This window comes from Limulus polyphemus, unplaced genomic scaffold (assembly GCF_000517525.1).
Source record: "Limulus polyphemus unplaced genomic scaffold, Limulus_polyphemus-2.1.2 Scaffold953, whole genome shotgun sequence".
In the NCBI taxonomy this organism is placed as follows: Eukaryota; Metazoa; Arthropoda; class Merostomata; order Xiphosura; family Limulidae; genus Limulus; species Limulus polyphemus.
Genome location: NW_013666563.1, coordinates 1,616 through 14,352, shown reverse-complemented (window position 1 = coordinate 14,352; position 12,737 = coordinate 1,616). Strand labels below are relative to the sequence as shown.

Sequence of the window (12,737 nt, the reverse complement as noted above, 5' to 3'; positions counted from 1 at the left end):
TGAAAACCAAATGGTTTGAAAATCGGGATTAAAATCAATAATTTTGATACTATTTCATTTTCTCTATAATAAAAAGCAAAACTGGTTAATTCAGTACTATTATTTTCAAAGGGACATTGAAAGATTAACATAACACTATGGAAAATAAAAGTAATGAATGTAGTTTTTATATGACTAGTTTTGGTTTTCATTCACATCATTAAGGAAGAGTCCAAATAATCTTACCTCACATTTATTAGCTAAACCATTAAAATTTGGCACTTTGGTTATGTACAATAATCTGGAACAAATAACTGCTAAAGTACCAAGTGTAAAGGAGCAGGAATAATTGTAGTGATATGAAAAAACACAAGCATGTGCAATGTTCAATATTATAAGATGAATCAAGCTAAAAGCTTGATACCAGCACATAAATAATTCAATAAATTGAAAAACCTTACAATGGACAGGTTTAATAAACCTACGTCAGGTTGATGGCTCATTTACACAACATTGCTGTTTTCTGTGGTAGTTCGAATTGTTAGAAAGTGCCTTATTAGCAAGTTCTAATGGGTTCGCACTTTAGTTTAATTGGTAGAGAATTTCCCCAATGAGCGAGAGCTGCCAGATTCAAATCCAAGCCAAATAAATTTGAAATTACTGCAATAAAAAAGCACTCACCTGGGTTCAATAATAAGACAAGGAAACTACCACAATAAAAACTGCTGCCAAACACGAGGCCAACTCAAGAAATGCTAAGATAAGGCTCTGATAATTGACAGAACAAGACCCACCCTCCCTTCTAAAAATATGAATATCCACATTGTGTCACAGACTCAAAGAAGGTCCTCATACTTGAAAACCTTTACAACACAATGTGCCACATAAGAAAATACCAACATTTATCTATTCCTACACAAAGACAACAGTAGCAGCCTGATGGATGGGAAAAAATCGTTTTCATTTATAACTGAAGATTGAATGAGCTTACATATAAAGATTTGGGTAAAATTTGCAAACTTTTAAAATTAATAAAACATTTAAGGACACTAAAAAGAATCTAAAAATTTTGTCCTTCAATTAAAGTATGTTGAGTTGATTAATTCTTCACACAAAAACAGTAATATGGATATATATAAAGAATACAACTTTTTATATGACTAAGAAAATATTTTTCAGCACCAACAAAATAAATTATTAAAAAAGAAAACTTACCAGTACATAGTGCCCTGAAGTTTTCACAAGTGATTGGACAAACATCAGAGAATAATTCAAAAATAATTCGTCCAGCTAGAAAAATAAAAGTTACATTTAAACAAATATTTCACTACTGACTAAAATTGTTTCATTAAATCAAAAAAAAGAAAGGAAAACATTTTACTGTACACAAGAAAAATTTGGTACTGATAATTCAAAAGGTCAACATATATAACTAATAGATCTTTATTTAGCACATTTTATCATCATACATAAACTTACAAATACTATTGGAACAAGGTTCTAATAACTTATGATTAAATGACAAATATTTTGGCAAACAATTTTGATTTACAATATGGAATTCCTACGTTTGTAGTTCTAACAAATTAATCTAAAATATTTAACTTTTATTTATCTAAAACAAAGAAAAATAAATAAACACATTAACAGTATTGTTAGGGCAATGCTACAGGATAGATGTGTAAATTTAATGAGTATCATAGTGTAACCAAACTCTTAGCAGTGTGAAAAACTTTTAAGCTTGTGATTTTGAATTAAAAAATATTGATAACATACTTTAACAAGTTTTTTTTTTTGCTGTAGTCTCTTGACATTATAAAAGTTAACACTAAGTTGACATATGTTTATACTATTTCTATACCCTCAAAACTATCTAAGAGAAGATAATAATAAAATGCAGACTTTGATAAGTTGTAGGATTTATTTTTAGAACCACAAACATACAATTTGAGGTATATTAATAAATATATTATTTACAATACAACTCTTCTATCTCTAATGCTAAATAATTTATATTAAGGCTAAATGGAGTGAAGATTGGTATGAAGAATATAAGCCTAACACTTTTCACAAGGCATACAGGAACATGAAAATAAATTATCTGTCCTTCAAGTTAAAAAATGTGTAACAGCAATACATATACATGTCCCCTCTATTCACAGTTTGTAAGAGAAGATCAATCCATTTAAATGAGACATGCCCAAATCCTTTGAAGATTAAAGAATGCCTATTTGGACTCGTAATTATTAAATATCAATCACACACCTATTAAAAATTATTTCAAAGTTTTACTAAAGGTTTTGTCACCCAAAGGTATTTCACCCCCAGTTCCTGAAATCCCTGTCATATATAATGACAACATTCTAGGTAAACTGGAATATACGAGAAAATGTAGAACATTGAAAAAAGTGAAATTACAAACTGGATATACATAGTTAAATACGATTAGAGTCCAAAACGGATCTTTCTGTTTCATACACTGCATTCAAATAGAAAATAATATATATATTTTTTGAATGGAGTTTGTAATGCTGATTTCAGAAATATAAATTAAAATTTGGAGAAATGAAAAGAATTACTTTTTATATATTTTTTAGTTTGCTAGGTTAGATAAAGTTAGACTAATTAGTAAGTAATTACATTTCTATATAAATAAAAAATCAATTTCATTAAAACAATTCTTTAAAAAATGAAAATATTTCCCCATTTCTTCCACTTTAAAAATCAATCCTCCAAATTTTAATTTATATTTCTGAAATCTGCAGCAAATTGAAAGTACCCGGAATGTGGTTAAGAAACATAACAAGCTACGTTGTGGATACAATCATAACATGATTGACTCATACCTCTGCAACTTAATCTGGCATTGTACACATGGAAATGATGATCTTTTGAAGCAAATATTTAAGATTTCTGGTTTCCCATTGAATTTGTTATATCGTTGCTAGATACTTTATATTGTCTTGATGTTTTACAATTCTTTTAAATACATAGGTATTTATGTAATGCTAAACGTACTTCCTTTGTTTCGTAAGCAAAATAAAAAAATATTTATTTTCATTTCTCCAAATTTTAATTTATATTTCTGAAATCAGCATTACAAACTACATTCAAAAATATATATTATTTTCTATTTGAACGAGGTGCATGAAACAGAAAAGATCCCCCAAAACTTTATGTATGTCTGATGGTTTAAAGCAAAGGTGGTATATATATATCAAGGCCCACAAGATTTTATTCACCACCCTCCATGTATTTGAAAGCCTATTGTTTTTTCCAGCTCATGAGTGCTCTTAAGAGCCAAGCAAATCATGCTAGATCAGCCATTGATATCCTCCCTAAGTATCCAATAAATTAAGCTGCTTTTTGCTTAGCATTACTACCACACACAATGTTAAAATAACCCAATCATACTTGCAAAGTGATGAAAACGTTTAGTTGAAGTAACTCTCCAGTACATTGAGCATTTCAATGTGTCTCATGAAAAGGGAAAAAGTTTGTCCATCCCCTCATTTAAAAAGATATAGGAAATATATACTGCTGTCAGCACATTTAGAACCACTAGTGTGAAAAAGGCAGATACAAAAAAATTACGAAGGTATAATAAAACTGTGGAAAAAATTTAGTTAGATGTTGCAGGCCCATTTAGCACAAGGGATTCACAGTTGGTGTTATATTATGAAAAATTAATTTATGAACTCACAACAGCACTGATAAAATAAAATTTTTATTCTTCAAGTTTCAAATTATTTTTCTTCTATTTAAATGCCATTTGTGCACATCTTTCAAATATTCACATGAACATAAGTGTATTGCACATGTAAAAGTTTCCAAACAAGACCTAGTATGAAAGCTACTTACCACTTTGTCCACCAATTTCTACATCAAAGAAACATCTAGGGCGATATTTTTTCTCTACAGTCATTTTTCTTTTATTCAAGAGCCAGCTTCAAAGTGTAAACTGAAATACAAGAAAAAGTTATGAATCATTTACACAGTCCTCTGGATTTCCTAGAAACAGGCATGTAAATTCAACTTTTTTTTTTAACCAATACTGCTTACCACATTGTCCACCAATTTCAATGTCAAAGAAGCATCTAAGGTAGTATTATAAATGTTATCATTAACTAGGCCTAACTTTATATTAAATAGGACCCTCACTTACCTAAAGCAAAGTAAGATACAAGCCTAACTGATTTACTGAAAATATGGTTGCAATTTAGGTAGGCTATACATCAAATATCACATTAATAGCTAGAGCTAAGGCTACAAACATTAAAATTTGAGGTAGTAGTGTACAGTAATAGTAGTTATGTACAATAAAAGTGATATACTATTAGAGCCTTCTATTAATTCAATTGGCCTTGTGCCCTCAGGTTGGTCAAAGTGTGAATGACATGACCTTTTACACAATAAACATTCAAAACTTAATTATTGTTTGTTTGTTTGTTTTTTGAATTTCGTGCAAAGCTACACGAGGGCTATCTGCACTAGCCATCCCTAATTTAGCAGTGTAAGACTAGAGGGAGGGCAGCTAGTCATCACCACCCACCGCCAACTCTTGGGCTACTCTTTTACCAACGAATAGTGGGACTGACCGTCACATTATAATGCCCCCACAGCTGAAAGGGCGAGCATGTTTGGTGTGACAGGGATTCGAACCCGCGACCCTCAGATTGCGAGTCGAGTGCCTTATCCACCTGGCCATGCCGGGCCGTAAACTTAATTAAATAAGTTTATCATCAATGTATTTAATAAATCTGGCATTAAAACATGGCTTATAATTCTAAGTTTTATTTTATCTAGGTTGTAATTCTTTAATTTCAAATAGAAATACTTAAATTCTCAATCTTCCCTTCTCTGTGTTATGTGACACATCTCCTCTCTGAATTCTCCTTTTTAAAGATAAGATTTTCTTTTGTCCCTTACATGGCTTTTAGTGTCCAACCAATTATGAACACAACTATAAATACTGACAGGTTGAAATAGAAAATGTGTACCTCCCACCTTTTCTATTTGTTGAGGTATAAATAAGTTTGTTAAACTCACAAATGAAGTTCCTCCCATTTTAACATAGCTAAGTTAAAAAGCCAGGTTGATTAGTTTGAGACATTCTATTCTAGTGTCCGATATATTTTGTGTGTTCTAAAATGCATATTTGAAAGTTACATGAATCTATATTTGGATAACCAAGTGACATAAAAAAAAGACTTTTTTGCTCCTTTGAGTGCAAATAAATAAAGGGCAAGCACTTCACATGTGAACTTGGCTAATTACTTACCTCTGTAGTTTACTGCTTTTGATAGAAAATGGTGGTTAAACATACCAGCAATAAAACAATGGAATTAAAAGAAAACACATGTGAAAAGATTAACAGCTGAAACTATGGAGATAAGAAGATGACCAATTTATCAAAATGGTTCACCATGGGAAAAAAAAAAGTACTACTCATTTGAGTTACTATTTTTAAACTTTTCACATTTCACCGTACATTGATGATTGTGTTACAGTTAGTGTTAGGGAAAATAATAGATAAAATATAAAGTTTTTCTGAAAACTTTTGATATATATATATATATATATATTTAGAAGGTTCTAGAGGTTATGCAAATGAAATACAAAAAGAAGTATTTTCATTCTAAGAAAGAAAATCACCTTTTACTCAGACTGACTCAGTTAAAGCTTTGTTTAATGCATAAACAATTCTCAAGTAAAAATACTTTATCAAAAAAATCTTGTAATGTTTACTAAAAGCTTGTCAAATTTCATGAAGGTACACTTTGTATACTTAGTTACATTTCATGCTTACATGATTGATCAAAATGTTTAAGCTCATGTATATATAGTTATTAAAATTTCTCATTGTATTATCAGAAAAATAATCAACCAATCAAAATTACAATTTCAGATTACTATTTTCAATTATTCTAAATATCCAAGTAATCAAAATAGTTATTATGTTTGATTTTAAGCACAAAGTTACATAATGAGCTATCTGTGTTGTGTCCAATTCTAAAGCCTTCGATGTTTTGTTTTGACTTTAAGTTTGTTCAGCTTTTGCGAGTCGAGGGTCTTAGGTTATATTCCATCCTGTCTTCGTTACAGCAAAGCTGTTAAGGCTCTCTGCCACTGTCACTAATTTTGAATTGTGAAAGCATTTGTAAGTTAAATTACATCTTTTTAAAAGCTACAGAAAGTTTCTTCAATGAGAAAACATCAGATAACTTGAGATAAGGTAGTGATCTTATACAGTTTAGAGACGTGGTGAATGGGTAAGAAAGAAAAAGTTATTAAAAATTTAACACAGTAACAAACATACAAGTTTGGAGAAGGTTTTGTCATTACTAGTTACAAGCAGTTTACTAAGATACAGAAATATATATATGCAGTATGAAACAAAGTCACATGACTGGAGGTTGCTCGAAGTTTATTAATATCCTGTTGATGTTTGGTTCTCTAAAATTTTGATGTTTTTACTTTTAAACAGATATAGTATGTTTTTATTGAGTTGCAATGTTTGTAAATGAGGTTCTTTTTATTGTTTACAAAAAAAAAATTGTCATCTATTCAGACAATTCTGCTGTTCAGTGAGTATGATGACTACATTTTTTTTTATTATTATTTTGTCTATCCTATTCAAACAACTTAAATAAACTGACTGCTTAATTATTTGTAATTTCAATCATAAAGTTTTAAATAAAAACATTATTACTTATTCCATTTACAAACTTCAGTGTGGGATTACTGCATACTTGGAAAAATATATAATGAAAATCTTCTGGTAGTATTTAATTGAACTAGCAATTCATTTGCTACGTAGGAAATGTCAATAAAACTTGTGGGAAAATATTTTTCTTTAGACAAAAATTATTTTTTTCCCCAAAAGTTGTAGGGGTGTGGTGTACTAATTGATTAATAAGCCCATTGATTAACTGATTAGCAAATACCATTAATCACCCAGCTCTAGTCATAACATGGTCAATTTTTGTCTTGATATGAAAACTGTAAATCGTAATCATATCTCATTGTATTCACAACCTATACAAGTTTCACCAAAATCTGGCAAATCCCAGATTTTTTTATCTCTGATCCTGGCCAATGAGAAGCCTCTGGTTGAGGGAAAGATCCTGTATTAACCTGACTGTCACAAAAATAATCAAAATTAGTGATTTTAATTATTACTAGTCATTCCAACTATTCAACTCTAGTGTGAAAATTACAGATTAGTTGAATAAGTTATTCCCATATGAGATGACTAAAAAACCTTGAATCATCAAAAAATGCATTTTGACACCCATGGTAGGCAGAGCACAGATAGCCTAGTGTGTAGCTCTGTATTTAGCAGTAAACATAACAGTAATATTTTGATTATATGAAGTAATGATAAAAATAATAATAATCAGAAACCATAACTTTGATAATTTACATAAGTTGTGGCACTACTCAACATTCCATATAGAAGCTCAGTCATTTTGATCGACCTTGCAACCACCAGGTAATGAAGAAAGTATACTTTTAATGAAGTATCTTCATGAAATTTGACAAATTTTTAGTAAACATTTCCAGTTCTTTTGTGCAAAAAAACAACAACAGATTTTTTATTATTTTTTCTTAAAGATTTGTCTATAAATTTATGAATTCTGAACATGACTCAGATTTTGACTAGTCTGAATGCAAGGTGATTTTCATATTAACATTAAAAATACCTTTTTTTCATCTTACAGATTTCATTTTCATTAGCATAACCTCTAGAATCTCCTAAATGAATAAGGTTTCTTTTTCTGCAAAACGTTGTATCTTATCTTTTATTTTCCCTACCCTAACACTTTACACACTCAGTCCATTTGTCCAACTCTGTAAACACAAAAAATGAAATAAATTTAAATTACCCTTTATTTTTCTAGAATAACTGCACACTGTAACGAAAAATTACAATTATTTATCCTAAACTGCAGCAGGCTCATAACAGTTTACATCTCTTTGTACTATATTTTATTGCTTTTGAACCATGTCTACTAAACCTGTGCAACAAATTGCTGATCTGTAAATAGCTCGTATAAAATCGATAAAATTTACACTTCAACTTAATCTAGTTCACACAATAACAGTTATTGTTCATGTAATCTGATAATGTAAATAGTGTTTCAACCATATCCCAACTGGCCTGATAGAACCCTAGTAATGGGCAAAAAACATTGTTGGCCATGAATATGGTAAAAATTGTGACCGATACATTGTTATAAATTCTTCTTTAGTTCATTCTTTAGTTCTTAGATTAAACTAGGTTGGGTATTCAGTTTAAGCCAATATAATGTGTAGTAGGGTTACCTTAATTTAAATCACTCATTAACATTCAGGGTCAGTTACCACAGTGCCAAGGAAAATGAGGGAGACAACTCCAACTCGAATAAAATTGTACAATTTAAAAATAGTTGATGATTTTTTTGAAACTATTTGCATATTTAAACCAGAAGGAAACAGTTAATGGAAACCAGTAAAGGGCTTTATAATCATGAAACAATGTTTTAAACTAAGTGGTAATAATGAGTGTTCGTAGTATATAACTATGTATATGATTGACACGACGTTCTATATTTGGTGAACTGATTCACCTTTTGTTTGAATTTTAGTGAAATAAATTAAACAATGCTTTAACATGAATTTGAAATATAAGGTGGGGTATTGTCAGTATTGAGACTAATTTAAAAACATAAAACTTAAAAATTCTTCTATACTTAAAGTTAAAATAAAAAAAGCAAAAACGAAGCTATATATTAAATGTTATAAAGTATATAAATTATAAAACAATTACAATTTACATTGCATTTGCACAGTCGGTGCACATATTCAATTTAAAATTTGAAGCTTTGGCAATAAATTTTGGATAAATTATTTGTATTTTATATCAGTGAATCGTCGTTAAATTCTCTGATACTGACAATAAACAGCATAAGGTGTTGCCAAAATAAAAAAAACTTCCATGCAGATTACATATATGCTTTAGGCTTAATCTAAGCTTACTTCTTAGGCCTACTAAAAATAGTTAAATTTAAGAATACAAACGAAACAAAGTAACGCATACCGTTTGTTACCATAGGTTAACTTACTGCCGATATCAGCCTATCCAATACTTTTTTGATAATTTTCTAAATCTGTTTCTGGATACAGATTTATGAAATACACAAAAGAAATATCAATACGTAATCATCAGCAACTCGAATTATTCTCAACTAAACCTACCTGACCAAGCGCATGGAAAACTTAACATTAACAAAATGAACGTCATCGACCAGTTTAACCTCTAACGGCAAACACCTAACAACATAATAAAACAAAAGTAAAAGTAGAAAAGTCATGATGTCTAGAGTAATTTTATCATAATTATTAGACATTCTTTTGATTAGAAAAGTAATAAGATTTGCACCTTGAAATGTATGCAGAGCTATGCGGTAAATACTATTATAACAATTGATTGAAACTAGAAAATATGAAATTTATCAAATAAAATGGGCATATTGTCTTTGAAAATTCATTAATACTTTAAATACATTGTGAGAATTAATGAGATATCATTTAAAATATCTCGAATTTGTTTAACGCCAATGACGAGGACCCTAGGTAGCTCAGCATTAAAACTTAGGACTTATAACACTCAACATCGGGTTTCAATACCCATGATGATGGGCAGAGCACAGATAGCCCGTTTTGTAGCTTTCTGCTTAACAACAAAACAAACAAACAAGTCAGTGGCGAGTTTGGTAATCAACTTAGACAAGGCGTAATATACCCATGCCAACATTTACTAATTTCTATTTTTGTACTCAGTGTATTCATGTTGAGACCACTTATTCATTATTTTTAATGAAATTTGTTCTGAATCGATGGTAATCTAGCACTCCACGCAACGACTGTGAAGCTCACATGGTTAAGATATTTGCCCTTATTATCAAGAATTTAAACCAAAATCTTCTCCACGATATTTCAATTCCGAAATTAAATGAGTGTAGTTAGCTCTTACGTAAAATATTCTCAGAATAAAATAGATTATAAAGATCATGTTTAACAACCTATTCTTTTTCTCTGTTATTATAGAAATTTAAAACTATATCTGTTATCTCTATCTTCCTCATATTTAATGCTAACTTTTCTTAGCTTATCTTTCTGCTTTTAAAAAAATGGTCGCCTCTGTTTGTTCTCTTCATAAGCCCACTTTCAACCTAGCTATTGGGCAGAATCGCTGTAGCAAGATCACTTTAAATAAGCTAGTGAATTAAAATAATTAGAAGTGGTCTAATGGTACGAGAATTTATATACACACAGACTGTACGATTGTTTTGTGGACATCTAATCGGGACTTGCAACATACTAAATAAGATGTAACTATATGCGTTTATGTAATACACACTGTTAAATTAAATTGGTTCAGTATGTATTTAGTTACTTATAGTATTAGATATGTTTAATATAAAACATAAGTTCCTGAAATAGTAATAACTACATTGACCAAACATAATAAATATGGTACATGAAGTTTTACATATGACAATCCATTGCGCTGCTTAGTACTTCACAAAGCAGGTCTAACGTTGTCAAGTATTCTTAGGACAAGGGCCAAAAACACCACTAATAACGAGATGACATAAAGCAGCGTGGTAGTAAAGGGTTTTTGTGGTTTACTTGTCACTCATAATTAAGAACAATTATTATTAATTGCAATTTTTATTGAAGGTGTTCAGCAACTCTTCTAGTTAAAGTTATTGCATTACATAAGAAATTATGCACATAAGAAAATCACAATAGAGTAAATTTTGCTACCTTGGATTAATGCCACCTTTTTAATTGACTACTGTAAGACTTTCATGAATCTTAAGCTGGATATCGTATGGTTGAACATATTATTACATATTATTCCTTTTTGTTTTCACTCATAAATTCTTAGAAAGCTAATCATTTTATCAATATTTTTTATCAGATACTATCATTCAAATATGATGTTTATGTTTTTAATCATGGTCCATTGTTCATTGGTATACATATTGCGCATGTATACTTCTGAGTATGGATTTCTCATAGAGTAGTCAGTTAGGGCCAACTAACTGGAGATTCAAAAGGTATCATGCCATAGAGTATGGGTTTGTACAACTTTCCAAATTCTAATTGAGGTTATCAACAATACAGAGGCAATATACAAAATGTACAACAATCTATATTCACAAAACACAATAAAAGGATAACAAAATACACAGTTACAAAACAATCTAAAGTGTTTATAACGAGTGAGTAAACTAGTAATAGAACTGTGGATAAACCTAGAAAAATGAAATATTAAAATAAAACCAGCCCCTAAATTTATACTAAAATGAAACCGTGTTAACCTTAAAACAAAGAAACTACTCTTGAATACTAAAACATAATTTCACTGAGTCTCCAAGAAAACTCTAGAAAAAAAACCACGAAAAGATTCTTAAGTGCTGAAAATTTTCCCTGACTTTGAATACAAAACACAATAACAAAGCCAAATTGTTTACGCCATTTTCCTTGTACACGTGACATTCGAACATAGTGGCATGGAAGCCCTGGGGTATTACCCAATTTATTCAGACGTCTATCTCATGGCATTATAGCGAGGTAACAGAACCTGCCAAATGACAAATTAGTAGATATGAGTCGCGTGTGCACCAGGGTATAAACTGTTTATTAGAACAATTTTCTGTGTGCAAATTTAAGTGAAAGAAAAATTTCGGAAAATTTACATATTAAATATAGGGTAGCTAACACATGGTACCCACCATACATTTCCTTTCCCTTTATTTTCAAACTATATCAGCCATCTATAATTCTAAAATTACAAAAAAATAATTTAAAAACATAATTTTAAGTGTGTGTTGCTCCAGAAATCAAAATAACTAATTCTCGCCCCAATAAAACCACTTGCCTAACGATACTAACAAGTACAATAGTTACAAACAACAAGAACCATAACTTTAACATAGCTCACCTATGTAGTCTAAAACACCATGCTAGTACAGGAAAATAAACCTTTTACCAATGTAAATATACATAAAGTTCACACAATAACTAAAATAATGAATATTTAGTGTGTAGGAAAGATTGCAAAGTAGGGTGCTTGGTTAGACATGCAGATTTTACAGTGAGAGATTGAAAGTATAAGTATCTGCTAAAAGCAGCTCCCGCGCTACCATAGGCAGCTCAATGTAAGGAGTCTGGGGGCATGCTCTCCAGAGAATTGATATAAAAATATAATTTACAGTAGCTATATAAGTAAAATATGTAAAAGTGGGGGTGCTAAAGCACACCTAGTATCCCGGTTCCATGCCTCTGATATTGAATATAATTTAGAAATTATTATATGTATGTACATGAGGCCCGGCATGGCCAGGTGATTAGGTGGCTCGACTCGCAATCTACGGGTCGCGGGTTCAAATTCCTATCACACCAAACATGCTCGCCCTTTCAGCCGTGGGGGCGTTATAATGTGATGGTCAATCCCATTGTTCGTTGGTAAAAGAATAGCCCAAGGGTTGGCGGTGGGTGTGGTGACTAGCTGCCTTCCCTCTAGTCTTACACTGCTAAATTAGGGACGGCTAGTGCAGATAGCCCCCGTGTAGCTTTGCGCGAAATTCATAACATAACATAACGTGATGAATTCAAATTCGATGACGAGGAACCCACTTTGAGACTAATAATGGCTGGAGACGGCTTGAATGGGTAATGAAGAAAAACTTTAATATAAGTTT

At 30.7% G+C, this 12,737-nt stretch overlaps 1 protein-coding gene across 4 annotated transcripts in view; it reads right to left on the bottom strand.

Annotated features, from left to right (window-relative positions):
* LOC106461414 (peptidyl-prolyl cis-trans isomerase G-like) overlaps positions 1 to 9,266 on the bottom strand; it is a 52,591-nt gene extending 43,325 nt beyond the window's left edge. The window contains exons 1-3 of one of the 4 annotated variants that reach the window (XM_013921233.2): positions 9,062 to 9,266; positions 3,841 to 3,940; positions 1,195 to 1,269 (exon numbers count right to left, since the gene is read on the bottom strand). In XM_013921233.2, the coding sequence (XP_013776687.1) occupies positions 1,195 to 1,269; positions 3,841 to 3,904 (139 nt within the window). In that variant the 5' untranslated portion in view covers positions 3,905 to 3,940; positions 9,062 to 9,266. Of the gene's footprint in view, positions 1 to 1,194; positions 1,270 to 3,840; positions 3,941 to 9,061 lie in introns of those variants that run through there. The other 3 variants (XM_013921235.2, XM_013921234.2, XM_022388364.1) reach the window with 3 other exon arrangements.
* Between the last annotated feature and the right edge of the window lie 3,471 nt (positions 9,267 to 12,737).